Below are 15,533 nucleotides of genomic sequence, written 5' to 3'. Positions count from 1 at the left end.
GAGTTTGGTCGTGTGTGGTTTTTTTCCTTTCTCATTCGCGGTATTGTTTGAAATCGCTTCGAGGCCGTTGGGGCGTTTTCTTGTATGTCTGTACTGCGGAAACTATCGTGGAACTGCTGCACTATTTTTATATTTTGGGGTTAGAATGAATCGGCACTGATGAGTGCATTTCCAACCACAATGAAATAAAAATATTCACAGTAACTTGTAAAACCTCCCAATATACATCACAAAGTGTCTTAGATTACCAGGTATCTGCAGCGCAATGTTCTGTGAGTCACAGCGGCCCTGTGAAAGAGATGGATTCACAAGCCTGCTTGTCTACAGTGTCACAGGGCCGCTGCGACTCGCAGAACATTGCGCTGCAGATACCTGGTAATCTAAGACACTTTGTGATGTATATTGGGAGGTTTTACAAGTTACTGTGAATATTTTTATTTCATTGTGGTTGGAAATGCACTCATCAGTGCCGATTCATTCTAACCCCAAAATATAAAAATAGTGCAGCAGTTCCACGATAGTTTCCGTGGGGAGACCAGGGATTTGCGATGACATTGTGACTTACAGTACTTTCACAAAGATCACAATTTTGTGCTCAATTCGAAATTTGTACCGTCGGCGAATTTATTTTGTTTCTGAGATTTACAGTAATAGCCGGTCTGAGAAATTGGGGCGGCAGTACCACCCCCCCTTAAATCAGTCACTATTGCTGTGGCAACTGCTGTATTGACAGGAAAAGGAAGAGAAATAAATGGTGCAAAAGCTTTGACATATTTTGTGTAGCAATACTCGGCTGTTCGACAAAACTGGCGGGGTTGACACACAGGCAGGAGAAGATTTGTAACAAATCTTTCGCTGGGGTGAGACGCCAACTCGTTTGATCATCTCCGCGGCACAGAAAATCACCCTCGCCCGCTCGCCGGTGCGGTGCGCAGCTCCCTGCCCCCGTCTCGCTGTTGGACCACCCGGGCCCCCCGTGGCTCTTAGCCGGCGGCGCGGTGCCGCAGAGCGCCGGGCTGCCTGCCGCTCGCTAGCTAGTCGGGGCTCTGAAGTTTCGGCTCCCCTCTCCGGGGACCTTTCTGGCAGAGCCGTTCTTGCGAGAGAGTGCCCAGGGGCCCGGAAGAAGAATTATTGGGAGTGAATGTTTTTTGAATAGCGTAACGAACGGCCGACATACAGGCGGTACGAGCCGGTTGCAGCGCGGTGACGGCACCGCCCTCTACTCCCGTGCGCATAACAATATCCCTGTTGAGTGACCCGGGTTCGACCCTGAGGCGGGGGACAAACTGGGGCAGGAGCGGCAAGGAAGTGAGAGGAATAGCTTGTGGTTACTATATCCATGCATCCATTTTCCAGTGGATTCTTCTTCCAATCCAGGGGCGCAGGGGAACCGGAACCAGCAACGGGCTCAAGGCAGGGTGACCCCTGGGCGTGACGCCAGTCCATCACAGGGCAGACGGAGATGCAAACACTGACACACTCACACTAGGGCCAGTTTTCCCAGTTAACCTACCAAGTGGGAGAGGACACCTGGGGGAAACCCAGATGAACACAGGAAGAACATGCAAACTCCACACAGACAGCACCCCAGGTCAGGAATTGAACCCGGGGCTCCGGCGGTGGAAGGAAGCCAAGCTCATCACTGTGCCGCCGTTGCCGCCATTGTTGCTATATTTACTCAACTGGAGATCTCTGTTTACAGTTTCTATCATACGAATAAAAAAAAAGGCGTGGTCACAAATGTTGTCATGGGCCCCGTTTCTGCACAGCACAGTGCCTGCTGTGCCACCTCTCCCACCCACGGATACTCCTGCAAGACGGCGCAATCGGAGAAACATGCTTCACTGCGGCGCACAGTCTTAAGAACCCAGCACCTTCCAGGCGGAGCGGTGGCTCTGTGGCTAAGGATCTGCGCCTGTGACCGGAAGGTTGCCGGTTCAAATCCCGCGGCCGGAGTAGAGGAATCCTCCTCCGTTGGGCCCCTGAGCAAGGCCCTTAACCCTAACTGCTCCAGGGGCGCCGTACAATGGCCCTGCACTCTGACCCTCAGCTTCTCTCCCTGTCTCTGTGTCTGTGTCTCCCTGGAGAAAAGCTGGGGTATAGGGCTAATAAAGAAACATTAAAAGGTTAACATTAAAAAAGGTTAAAAGGCAAGGGGCCAGAGCCCTAACTATTTCTCCCAAGAGGCGTGAGCGTGATCGGTTGGACCACAGGCACACTGCAGTACACGGCACAACCAGGTCAGGAATTGAACCCGGGGCTCCGGCGGTGGAAGGAAGCCAAGCTCATCACTGTGCCGCCGTTGCCGCCATTGTTGCTATATTTACTCAACTGGAGATCTCTGTTTACAGTTTCTATCATACGAATAAAAAAAAAGGCGTGGTCACAAATGTTGTCATGGGCCCCGTTTCTGCACAGCACAGTGCCTGCTGTGCCACCTCTCCCACCCACGGATACTCCTGCAAGACGGCGCAATCGGAGAAACATGCTTCACTGCGGCGCACAGTCTTAAGAACCCAGCACCTTCCAGGCGGAGCGGTGGCTCTGTGGCTAAGGATCTGCGCCTGTGACCGGAAGGTTGCCGGTTCAAATCCCGCGGCCGGAGTAGAGGAATCCTCCTCCGTTGGGCCCCTGAGCAAGGCCCTTAACCCTAACTGCTCCAGGGGCGCCGTACAATGGCCCTGCACTCTGACCCTCAGCTTCTCTCCCTGTCTCTGTGTCTGTGTCTCCCTGGAGAAAAGCTGGGGTATAGGGCTAATAAAGAAACATTAAAAGGTTAACATTAAAAAAGGTTAAAAGGCAAGGGGCCAGAGCCCTAACTATTTCTCCCAAGAGGCGTGAGCGTGATCGGTTGGACCACAGGCACACTGCAGTACACGGCACAACCAGTCGGCAAGAGGCGCTGTTGAACCGTGTGCGGAGCCTCGCTCATTCCTTGAGCTGAACATGGCACTTCTGCTTTCCATCCAGTCCACTAGCTCAGTTAATAAACTCTAATAACCTAAGCTAAATAATAAACTCTAATAACCTAAGCTCTTGCCTGGTGTCGTCTGTGCGCTGCCTATGATGAAAATACTGTTCGCTCTCAGGTAAATATTTTAACCTGTGCCCAACTTTATCCACGAACTCACGACCGCAACAGAATTCAGCAGTGTATACTCCACTCCGCCGGGGGGCGCACGTTTGATTTCCGCCCTCCTGGAAGCTCCGCGGTGCCGTCAAGCAAGTGTCGCGATTGCAGCCCTACTCTACATCCAGCATGGCTGCGCTGTATGAGGGGTACACGTTGTGCCGAGTTGTACCTGGGCAGAATCGGGGCGAACCTGCGGTTCTTGGGGTCGCAGAGGGAAGGGAGACGGACCAGGTCGTTGTGACGGACCCGGGGAGGACTGTCACAGTCTATAAGGTAGCACGTCCGGGCAAGATGACCGGCTCGGTTCGGGACCCGACTCCTCGCTCTCTGTGCGCACGCTGGGAGCAGCTGTGTGGAACACGCGTCCCCCTCCCAGTGCTGCGTCTTGAATTCAGCTCCTTTTCTTTCCTTCGGCATGATTATATCGATCTTATTTGGGGGAAATCGCGCTCGGAGGAGGTGGAAGAGCTCGATGAAGCGGACGCTTGACCAGAATGCGTTGTGGGGTTGGTTGGGAGGGGGGGCTGTAATATGCGTTTTGCTGTTAATTGTTAATTGAGTCCTAATGCATCTTTATATATTCAGTCTTGACTTTTACTTATCCGCACTCTTGATTTAAATAGTGCAGTCTTTCTAGTTCTTCTGAAGTTAGCGTTGGATAGTCGGCGGAGAGTTACAAATATCAGAACATTAGTTCATGTGCTTTTCCTGCAGACCGTGAGTGTTATGTGAAAAGGGTCCCACAGTTTGTGTACTCGCCTTTCTCCCACCCCAGAGTGGTCACGGAGAGCGCTACCCCTCTGTGAGCGTTGCAGTCTCGGTACCTGACCCGGACTCTGGTGTTTCAGAACCTGGAGTCCTGGTCCTATCTGACCTCGGTTCCGATCGGTTTGGCGCGCTTGTGTCCGCAGGTCTCGGATCAGAAGCCCGTGGGCAGCTGGACTGTGAGACAAGGGCAGGCGCTGACGTGCCCGGCCGTGTGTAACAGACAGACTGGGGAATACGTGGTGGTCAGTGATCACAAGGTAGGTCTTTTTGTGCTTCACCTGCTCAGAGCAGTTTCAGTCCCTCCGGTGCTGAGATGTTTTCAAGGTGATGATTTCTGGGGACTGCAGAGCGCTGGAAGCGTTGTCTTCGTGGGTAGAAAACGTATTTGCAGTGCAGAGCAGTAAGAATCGTTTCGCGGAGTGGGACCCACTGTTTCCTCTGCTAAGACACTGCTCCATGGCGAGAGCAAGCCATCCTGCCCGTTCAGCCTGTTTGGTTGCTCGCTGATCCAGAGATCTCATCCAGGCCCCCTCCCGAAAAAAGCCAGCATATGTGGAGTTCTGCGGCTTACCCGGTCTTTTCCCAGGACTATTCCAGGGCCTCCGGTCCTACTGCTGCTGCACGTCTCCGATCCAAAACTGCAGTTCTCGCCTGCCTGCTGCAGCTCCTGCGCTCCCATCATGCTTCGGCTGGGCATTCTGAAGCCCGTCTCTCCGGAGCCCGATCACTCTCCACCTTCACCCCAGCAGTGGAGCTGACTGTCCACCTGCAGACAGACAGGGCGGAGGAAGGGTATTAAGCCCCTTGTAGGCCCCGGGCACTTCTGTTTAAAGGCCCTGGGTGGATGCATTTCTATGGGCAGATGGCTGATCAAAATGATCTTGAGTCCTGTTTTTCAGTTACCTGGTACTTGCTATACAAATGTACCTGCAGAACTCTAGTCTCCCCGCCGTACCTCCTGTGCTCCCCTCAGCATCCTGCAGGATTTCTCTCAGGTCTCCTGCTTTCCTTTTTCCTCCTTCACCCCTCGGTGCGGAAGGAGCTGCCGCAGGGATCAGTCCCCGGCCACCTCCCGGCTCCAGAAATCACTCCTGAGCGCAGGAGCACGAGGCAGAAACACTGCGCAGGAACAACGGGCTGTTGTTTTTGTTCTCCGCAGGTGATACGCGTCTGGAAAGATGACGATCTGAATTTTGACAGAGTCTTTAAAGCGACAGTAAGTATAATGTTTGCGTATTCCCAGGGTCTCATCCGGCCGCGCCATATATTGGCTTCAATATGGTGGAGGAACTGTTCCCTACTCCTACAGCCCTTTGTGTAAAGAAAGTCTTTCCGTTTTCAGTTTTAACAAGGCGGTGGTTTGCTTTCTTGCCTAGACGCAGATCTGTGGTAGCCAGAGATATTGATATGAGATTGGGTAAAGGGCACGTTTAGGAACTGGCTGAAGGTGTGGGTGTCGTGTCTTTATCGTACCTGTGCACGACCCCCTCTCCCCCAGGTGTCCGCGGAGGTGGAGCGGGTCCACCCCGTGCCGGGCTCGGAGCCGCTGGTGCTGTTCCGGAGGGGGGCGGTCCGGCATCTGGACGCCCTGCTGGCCGCGCCTCAGCAGGCCGTGGAGGACGTCCTGTCGGAGGGGGAGGCCATCAGGTGAGGGGCTCCCGTTTCCTCCGCCTTCCCCGCCTCTCGGGCTTCGGGGGGGGCGAGCGGGAGTGAAGGAACACCGGCCCCTGCGTTGAGCTTGTGTCGAGGAAGGGGAGCCGTGTTCCCCGTCGGCTCCTCGCGCTCCTGTGCTCGCCCGTCGCCCGCCGGCGAGTCCCCTCCGCGCCGGAGCTGCTTCTTTCTTGGCGTGTTTATTTTATCTCTACCACAAGGTTGGAAGAAATCGGCTTGATGGGTGCGTCTCAGGCCCCCGTGAAAGTAAAATGTCCACAGTAGGGTGTAAACCCTGCGGTTCGCAGCGCAGAGTGAGTTTCCACGCGTGCGCAGAGCCAAATTGCCGTTATTGTTTGTGATTCAGAAAGAGGAGAAAACGGTTCTGGTGACGTGAGGGGGCCTTACTGCGTTGTGAAGAAGCAGGCTAGCGAATGCACCTCTAGAAATATTGCTCTCGACTGCGAGGCGGTTTAGCCGACAAAAAAACATGAGTTGTTGCCTCTGCTTCCGGATCAAGGCGGAACATTTCTGCGGTGAAGTGTCTGCGGCGCAACCGGCACTTATTGGCTCGTCCATCACAGCGCATCAGTCGTTATAGTGACTAGTGAGCAGGAAGGGCCGCCTCACATCGAGGTTTGGGTGAGGTTTGGTTTTTGACAAAATGGCAGCCATACGTTATTTTCACAGAGTTTGCGATTTTGTGCTAAATGCGGAATTTGTCAAATTTTGCCATACTACAGTCGATGTGTTTTGAAACCGAAATTCAATAACCAGTCTGAGAAACTGGGACTGCAGTTCCCCTTTATAATAATAATAATTAATAATTGCTTACACTTATATAGCGATTTTCTGGGCACCCCACTCAAAGCGCTTTACAGGTAATGGGGCTCCCCTCCTCCACCACCAGTGTGCAGCCCCACCTGGATGATGCGACGGCAGCCATAGTGCGCCAGAACGCTCACCACACATCAGCTCTCAGTGGGGAGGAGAGCAGAGTAATGAAGCCAATTCATAGATGGGGATTATTAGGAGGCCATGATTGGTGAGGGCCAATGGGAAATTTGGCCAGGACGCCAGGGTTACACCCCTACTCCCTGTGATTTTTAATGACCACAGAGAGTCAGGACCTCGGTTTTACATCTCTTCCGAAGGACGGTGCCTGTTTACAGTATAGTGTCCCCATCACTAAACTGGGGCATTAGGACCTACATAGACCGTAGGGTGAGCGCCCCCTGCTGGCCCCACTAACACCTCTTCCAGCAGCAACCTTAGGTTTTCCCAGGAGGTCTCCAGGTACTGGCCAGGCTCACACCTGCTGGGCTTCAGTGGGGCTGCCAGTTGTGAGTTGCAGAGTGATATGGCTGCTGGCTTTGAGTAAGTTCGTAAATTTGAACGTTTTAACTCTTTCTAAGAGATCACTTTATTGGCCATATACAATTTCAGTATACAATTAGGAATTTGTCTTTTTGCATACCCCAACTTGCTCTCCGTGAGATACACAGACAGGGAGAGAAGCTGGGGGTCAGAGCGCAGGGTCAGCCATTTATACGGTGCCCCTGGAGCAGTTGGGGTGAAGGGCCTTGCTCAGGGGCCCAACGGAGGAGGAGTCTTCTGCCGGCCGTGGAATACGAACCGGTAACCTTCCAGCCACAGGCGCAGATCCTGGGCCACAGAGCCACCGTTCCGCCCCACAGCACTGACTGCGTGGGATGTCCTGAAACATGGGGGGGGGGTAGTATCTGGGGCGGGCTGTTGACAGTGTGTTTTTGTGCCTGTGTCCAGATGGAGCACCAGCGCTGTGGATGGGACCCAGTGTGTCCTGATGTTCATCACTGAGAAGGTGAGCGCACTGTCCGGCGCCAGATCTGCTGAGAACATGTTGGATTTTATTTATTTTTTAGTAAAGATGGTTGATCAAAACGTCATGCTTGGTCCTTTCTGATGTATGGGCTATGCCAGTTTTGCCGTTGATGGAAATTTAAGTTGCTCTTTCCTCTTCAAAGAAGCGTGCTCTTGGTCGGCACCTACAGCCACCGGCTGTGAATGTGGCTGCGTGTGTAGTCTCCCGCTGTCATGCGGGGTGAATCTGCGTGTTTTCCTACCCCCAGCTGACGGGTAATCGCACAGTGAGGGCTGGGGCAGGTGTTGCACCAGCTGGTGTCATGTTAGCCCTCTTCAGAAAAACAGAATCTGAATAACCCAGTTACAGTTTCGCCTCAGTGAGGAGAACGTTCCCTGTGCTGCAGGTCCCGGTGGCGGGGCTTTTCCCCTCCACAGTCCGAGCACAGGGGCATGTGGTGGAGACCCATACTGTATGCCATCAGCACAGCTGCCTGTGTTTATTGGTTTGTATCTCATTACAGTGTGCTTGCCAACTTTTTTTTCTTCACAAAACATGGTCAGGATCTCCTTCTCTTGTCTGTGGTCTGTGGCAAGCACCCCAGCCTGCGGAGGTGTCCGCGTCCGGATCTACATGTCTGCGTTTAGTACCGCGGTCAGCGTCCCCAGGCTGCGCCCCTCGTCCAGCTGACGGTTCCTCTCTTCTTCCAGGGTGGGGATCACCTCTTGTACCTGCAGAGATCCAGGCCCAATGTCCTGCACAAGTACAAGATAGAGTGCGCCGAGAGTGGGGCCTGTCCCGTGAGCTTCACCGCCACCCTGCAGGGCGGAAACCTCCACTTCGTGTGCTTGTGTAAGTGGACAGGTGCTTGTGTAAGTGGACAGGTGCTTGTGTAAAGAGCTGCACTCTTCACAGCGGCTCGGGTACGTCAGGGCTCGCTCGTCTCTGACTGACGGCATTCCCTCCTCTGAGCTTAGATTTGACTTTTGTCCACATCCACATGATGTTCCCTTTGGCTTTCGCTGACCGTGCCGCGTTCAGTTCATTTCCCAGCTTGAGGGGCCGTAGGCGTATCTCAAGTGTTTCAGCAGGTTTCTTTTAAAGGCAGGTCACTAACACCGGGCTCATCAAGGTCATGAATCTTCATGACTTCTATAGTATTGACAAGCTGCAGCAGACATTCACCAGGCTATACAGGGCCTATCATTTCTTTCTTTTACTCTTGCTTCAGAAAATCTAGTTGGCTTGGGTGTAGAAATTCAGAATAGCTGAGCCCTGTGTTGAAGACATGTTAAATGTCTTTGCCTCTAACCTGCTTGGCCTATGGGGCGTCACCAAGCTGTGTGTAAGACTTGTTTTCCTCTCCAGTGTATGCAGTCAGGAATGTGAGAAGCAGACTTTATCCTGGAGGTGCCCAGGCAGTAGAAGGCATCAAGCCCTGTTTGTAAAGATTGTTTTGTTTTCAGGGAAGTCTAATTCCTGCTTTTTTTCCCCCCCTCCTTTCCCTGCAGATTCTGACGGCTGCGTATTCCGGTCCCTGGTGTCGGTGCCCGCTGCCGCCGCAGAGGGGGTGTCGGCCCTCCCAAGGACGCTGCTGCTCAGGCTGCCCGTGTCTGGGGGGGCTCTGGTCTCGGCAGCCCTGCTCTTCCTGGACGACGCCCACCTGGCCGTGGTGGGGGCCCCCCATCCTGGGCTCGGCTCCAGCCAGGGGAAAGGTGAGCGTGCTCTGGGGGGTCGCGTGGGGTCTGTGCTCCTTGTGGACGGCTCATCACGTCCTGCTGCCAGCTGAACCCGGAGACCCGAATGCAGACGAGAGCGGAGGGAGAGGGCACACCCCTCCTCTGGGCAGAGCTCCGGGTTTACTGTTGGAGCAGAATTGTCTCCCAGCTGTTCCACTTGTTTTGGTGTTTCCTGCAGAGTTCGTTAGGCAGCAGCTTTCATTTGCAGTCCTTCAGGATAGAGGCGATGTCGCTGTAAACCTCGTCTGGAGGTTAATTGCCCATTTTTTTTAAATCCTAGATTTCCTCTGTGTCTGGAATATAAATTTTCAGACGTTGCAGACTGCAAAGGAGCTGACAGGAGGGGCCTATGGACAGGTAAGGTATTCTCGTGAGCACATTTTTGAAGCAGCTGGCTGGTGTAGCTCAGTTGGGTTCTATCTGACCTATTGACCTGTCTGTCTATCGATTCCTGGCCAGGAGAAGTCAGTGTAACTGTTGACTAAGATGAGGATCGGCAGAAGTAGATAAGAGTAGTTTTCTGAATACCTGGTGACTTCCTGGAACAGGCTGGAGGGTAACCAGGGAAGATCGGTGCCTGCAGAACAGTAGACGTATGTAGCAAATTAGCATTGCAGTGTCTGGGGGCGTCTTTGTCCTTGTGCTATTTTACCCAGTGTTGCAGGAAATCTGCAGTGGTAACCCAGTCTTGCCGTTCTAGACGTAACCTGTAGGAATTTCCTCATCGGAAAGCATGGTGCGTGGACTAATCAATCGCTTGCTTGTTTTCTCATTTCGGCTGCGGCCCGCTGTGCTGTTTCCCCAGCTGTGGTGTTACTCCGGGAAGCTGTACGTGGTGCACGGGGCGTCGCTCAGCGTCCTGCCCTACGCCTGCGAGTGCTCCTCCCTGGCCGCGGCGCTGGGGAAGCTGAAGCAGTCCAGCCCCGGAGGTAGGCCGCTCCTGGGCCTGCCATCGCCTCTGCCGGACCGCGCCCCGCCCGCAGCCCCCCCGGAAGAGGGGGGGAGGGGGGGGGCGAGGTTTTGAACGAATCGTCGCCTTGTTTCTCCCGACAGATGCTCGGAGACCCGCTCCCATCCTGTCCTGGAACGCCCTGCTCCACGGAGAAGCGTCCGAGCCTCACAGGCCAGGGAAAGGGCTGGAGACCAGGAAGAGTGTAAGACTGGAGCCTGGATCGGTGGAGTTCACCTGATCATCACAGTTTTTTTTGGGGGGGGGGGCTGCACTGTGGGTTTCTTGCTTCCTGTCCGACAAAAGAACCACAAGTTTGTGGTGTTGAAAGTCAGCCCAGAGCACGGTTGGAATTGACAGTGCAACCAGGACTTGAGGAAACAAGGAAAGCTAGTGGGAGATAAGATCAGACTGAAATCAGGAAGTAGGTTTTCAGTTTAAAAGGCTGAAGGGGGCCTGGGACAGACTGCACAGCCGTGTTGTTGAAGCAGATCCACTGGGGTCTTTCAGGATACCTCTGGGTGGGATCAGTAAGAGGATCGCGTGCGGTTGTGTTCAAGCCTGTTCGGCAACAGTATGACTCTCCCCCGCAGTACAGCCTGGGAAAGACTGGTGCCTCCGTTTTTCTTAATGCTTTCCGAAATCTGTTGCTTCTAGTCCAGTGCAAAATCTGTTCTTCTTCCGCAGAAGCAGGCACGCAAGAGTCACGCGGCTGTAGCCGTTACCGCCGATCAAGTTTTGGAACGTGTAAAGGTGAGAAAATATTTGAACGTTTCACTTTTACGGATGGTGTCGCTGTGGGTGGGTTTTATGGTGTCCACCTTGTTATTTTGATATGGGAGATATTTAATCTGTGTTCAGAGAGCATGTACTGCTTCTGCCCTCCAAACTACATTTGAACATAGTGAGGAAAATTGAGATGGGTTTAAGATGCAGACTGCATGATTTGTTAGAATTTATATTTCTCGTTTTTTTTTTCCAGAACTTTGCTTTTTAGTTTTTAACCTAGCAGTCCCAGGAGACTGAAGTGTGTGTTTACTGCTCAGTCGACAGTTAAGGTGCTTGATGATGCCGTGTGACAGGTGTCTGTGTGGTGTGATGTGTGTGCAGCTGGGCGGTGTTCTTATACACAGGGGTGTCCTGCGAGCTGCAGGTGTATATGGGCTGTGTGTATCGAGGACACATTGCTTTGGTTCTCCCTCAGAATGCATCGGAAGCAGGAGTGCAGGAGGAGGTCCAGCTGTTCCTGTCCAGCGCCTCTGTGCTGGAGCAGCAGCTCTCCGCGGGCCAGATAGCAGCACAGCTGGTGTCTCGCTGCCAGACCGAGCCCTCGTTCTACCCTCAGCGCACGCTGGTGCAGCTGGTGCAGACGCAGTGCCTCTGCCACAGGTAAGGGAGTACGGACTGGGGGGCGTGAGGTCGTCTTAAGAGCTCGGGCACGAAACTGATGCCCGAACCCGATCCCTGTCACTCCCTTTTCCTTTAAGTCAGGCTTATCCAGTTGCGGGTGGTCAATTCTGTCGAGACGTCCTGAAACAGCAGAAGTTACTCTCTAAACTGTGGCTGTGCTTCAAAAACACCGGTCGTGCAACTTTGGTGTTATCGTTTTCTTAACTGATGGTAGTGATGGCTTTGGGATTCAGACCCATCTCTCGAGCTGAGCTTAAGAAAAGAAAGACGTTTTGGCAGCTGTTAAAAGTCATCGACTCAGAAACCCCTGTTGGCCATGTGCGTTTTTTTTCCTCTCCTCCTTTTGTGATGGTGTTGGCCTCGGCGGCCCGATGGTGAGCCCCAGGCGGAGCACGGAGACCCCTTGCGTTTCTTGAGCGTGCCGTGTGTGACCGGCCTTTCCCCTGTGCCGTGCTGTGTTCCAGTGTGTGTCCTGACCTCCTCCTGCTGGCGCTGGACAAGCAGGACTACTTCCTCTCTCAGCTGTGCCTGCAGCACTTCCCAGACATCCCAGAGGCCATCACCTGCGCCTGCCTGAAGGCCTTCCTCAGGTGAGGGGGCCGCGCTGCTCGTCCGCGGCGATGAGCACCAGTCTCCCCCTTCGGCTCTTCCTGGACTGCACCGGCCCGAATCAATAGGATGATTGGAAATAATTGTGCAGCGATTGCAAAAGCCGGGGGGGAGTTGGGCTAACAAATCGATCTGTGCCGACTTTGATGAAACAGCTGCGGGGTAAAGACTGGACTGAGACGTGCAAAAATGACATTGTACATTTTAATGAACAGTTGTGAACTAAGTATTGATATCCTATATATGTAAAAACAAGATATTCTTAAGTGACATTAACATTGTGTAAAAACTGTGCTTGTTTGTTAATTAAGAAACATCCAGTGTTCTCGGGCTACAAAGTGCTAAATTTTCTATCGCCTGGCAAGTTTCACTGCTTGTCCAAGGAATATCTTGAGGGGATCTGACGAGTGTAGAATGCCGCGTGCAAAAGCTTTTTTTTTTTGTCTTTAAATGTAGCTCGTTTAAAAAAAGTTCTAGACTTCATATATTTAGCTTGTCATTGTAATGATGAGGTGCTGCTTGCGCAGTCCTAACGCCGAAGCTTTGAACTCGCAGTATCGCACAGCGTGGTTGCTTCTAGCCTCGCGGCGCAAAGCAGGAAAGAAAAGCGTTTCGCTGTGAGCTGGCCGTGTGTGCGACCAGATCGGCGGCCATCCCTGTCCTCTGTGTCCTCCAGCGTCCTGGATACCGACCTGGAGCCGGTGAGCGTCGATCTGGGCAGCGTGTCCTTCCTGGACGCCCCGGGGCTGAGGAGCAGGAGGCTGCAGAACGGCTTCAGCCCCGCGGAGCTGGAGGAGGGGGGCTGCGATGTCCAGACGGAACCCCCCGGAGAGGCGACGGGCCCTGCGGTGAACTCCCTGGACCTGCCCTGCCCAGTGGGCCTGAAGAAGGCGGCCCTCCTGTATCTTTTTGTGACGAGGGCTTTCCCCAGCAGGAGCTCACGTCCGGCCTGTGGCTGTGCAGCAGCTGGGTGTCCTGCGCCAGCACTGCTCCTCCCCATTCAGCAGCAGGTGTAGAAGTGAGATGGCTTGCCTCTAAGCAAAGGCTATTGCGTGGTTTTTGTACACTCCTCGGGCAGCGAATCATCATGCGTGGTCTCTGTATGTCTCGGTTATAGTAATTTCACACTCGCTGCAGTCTTTTTGACTCTTTGTAACACTATGCGCAGGCCCTGCCGGCAGATGTCAGCTGGCGGTCTGTGTGTTGTAGATGCAGAGCTTCTCGTCTTCTCCATGTGTCAGAATGCTCCCCCTCCTCGTGTTCGTCCTCGCTGTTAACGTCCTGTGACCGGGTGCGATCGAGTCCTGCTGTGCTCCTGATCCCGTCGAGTGGCTGTGTGGAATTCGCAAGGCCAGAAGATAGATAGATACTTATTGATCCCGTGAGGGAAATTGCAGTGCAACAGCAGCTTAACACAGACAATACAGCCACAGTGCAACGAATGATACAATAATAATAATGCAATACAATCAGTACAGAGAGTTACTCACAGTCCAGAACACTCAAGAACAAACCAGAACAGAACAGTACACAAAAAAAGTCGTATTGCACAATATAAATGTAAATATAAACGTATTGCACGCTATGCAATACATACACTTTAAAAAAAAAAAATCCATTGCCGTCACCAGTTCTCTTTCTCCGATTTAATTCCCACCCGTTTCCTTAACTGCGGGACCTTAGGAATGAGATCCTCCAGACGGCGCATAGTGAAAACTTCCTTCTTCCGCACCTCAAAGATCTCGCGGCTCACCAGGTGCTCGTGAGTATCTGCACCTTCGCCGTAAAGCCACTGTGGGGCGCTGCCCAGAGCCGATCGCTCCAGGTGGTCAGGTCCTCGCTGTGTCCCAGGAGCCCACTTGCCTGCTGCAAACGCACGAGTTCGCCAACCCTCACCGCCCTGCTGCGTGGGGCATGGACCTTCACAGAAGTCCTATTGTCGGGGGGGGGGGTTGTGTTTTATTCATGGAGAGGAAGGACTGCACTTGATGCCGATGGTTGTGCGTTTCACACAGAAACCTCTTTTGTTCCCGTTTCCTCTAGCTGTTTCTCCGGTACCTTCAGTTCCTGTATTTGAAATGCTCTCGGGACTTGGACTCGCAGCTGCCTGGTGTGAGAGCTCCCACAGTTTCTCAGGTCAGATCGGGAGCTTGTTGGATTTCTGTAGCCTCTCAAGTCACGAGCCTGAACGGGCCAATTGAATGTCTGCAATGTTTGTTTGTTTTTGTTCCTTCTAGATCATGGATTGGGTCTGTTTGTTGTTGGACTCCCATTTCACCGTGTTAGTTATGGTCCCAGAAGCGAAGGGATTGTTGAATAGCCTGCACAAGTTTGTGCAGTCCCAGGTAAATGATTCTCCTTGCAGATAGTAGTTTTGTACTTGGAGGATACAGACGGTGCTGGCTGTATTGTACCTGTGTGTTCATGTACCTTCTTGGAAAGGAGCTCAAGACATCTTTTGCTTCAAGCATAAATAATCATGAGGGTCCTTTGTCATTTTGAAAACAGAAAATATTTTATTAGCCACTATCATCATTTTTGTCCAACAAATAATATTCTATTGAATTAACAGAGGGTAAAGGACTTGGAAGTCCAGTGTGCCCATTAGGAGACAGAAATTGTGTGAATTAAAAATAATTCCAGACTGGGAATCCAGTACACGTGCCAAATTTAATTTGTGTGCCCTTTTTTTTTCCCCCTTAAAGGTACAGTTTTTCTCTGAACTGGGAAAAATCCACAGCAGCCTACAAGAGATCAACAAAATTAAACAGTCAGAAGAGACCGCTTTGTACTCGATTGAAGTGATCAAGCTGTTTTAAGAAGAAAACTCACACCAAATCATGTACAGACTTTTTAATAAATTAGTTTCATTTTTTTTCCTTTATCCCAGACTGTTTTCTTTTTGCGAGCTTTTTTTTTGCCCCGGTTTACCTTCGAGCAGAACATTGGAACTCGGTGTTCGGGAGAATCCTCAGCACAGAAGAACAGTAATCGACCTATAATATACTTGGCATTTATTTAAGAATCCTGCAGTGTGATGTTTTCTTGTGTAGATCTGTAACAGTCGTGCAGGAGAAGCAGAAAATAATGTGATTCATCCTGTAATAGTCCTTGACTGATGTGTTCATGAAAGACAGGTTACATGTCATTAGTTTGCACATAGGGTAATGATCTAAGAATGCTATCTGCCCCTTTCATAAAGGATATGATGGCCTTAGGAAAACGTTGTTAACTTTTAGTATTAGTTTTTTTTTTTAAACGAAACATTTAAATGTTTTATTGACGTCAGGCTGGCTCCGTTTTAATGACATGTCAAAGTCGACCTAACAAAATATGGAAAACAGCGAACTGCTTTTCTTGTTGTTAAATGCTCCATTTTGTAAATTGTTTATATATAAAAATGTTTTATTCTGGTATGTATTCTGAATTCTT

The 15,533-nt window shown here is 51.9% G+C and overlaps 1 protein-coding gene across 1 annotated transcript; it reads left to right on the top strand.

The window, feature by feature from the left end:
• The first annotated feature begins 3,230 nt into the window (after positions 1-3,230).
• Positions 3,231-14,985, top strand: nol11 (nucleolar protein 11). The gene is made up of 18 exons (XM_088600119.1): positions 3,231-3,406; positions 4,045-4,158; positions 5,061-5,117; positions 5,400-5,548; positions 7,337-7,394; positions 8,105-8,246; positions 8,906-9,109; positions 9,414-9,490; positions 9,939-10,062; positions 10,187-10,287; positions 10,770-10,835; positions 11,287-11,471; positions 11,957-12,082; positions 12,778-13,002; positions 13,785-13,863; positions 14,145-14,237; positions 14,339-14,446; positions 14,807-14,985. Exons 1-18 carry the CDS (start codon positions 3,260-3,262, stop codon positions 14,918-14,920), a joined length of 2,169 nt encoding a protein of 722 aa, XP_088456245.1. The 5' UTR covers positions 3,231-3,259; the 3' UTR covers positions 14,921-14,985.
• Positions 14,986-15,533: the final 548 nt, after the last annotated feature.

This window comes from Lepisosteus platostomus, chromosome 11 (assembly GCF_059453375.1).
Source record: "Lepisosteus platostomus isolate fLepPlt1 chromosome 11, fLepPlt1.hap1, whole genome shotgun sequence".
NCBI classification, from domain to species: Eukaryota; Metazoa; Chordata; class Actinopteri; order Semionotiformes; family Lepisosteidae; genus Lepisosteus; species Lepisosteus platostomus.
Note: the sequence above shows the minus strand (reverse complement) of the source record. Positions and strands in the feature narration are given on the sequence as shown.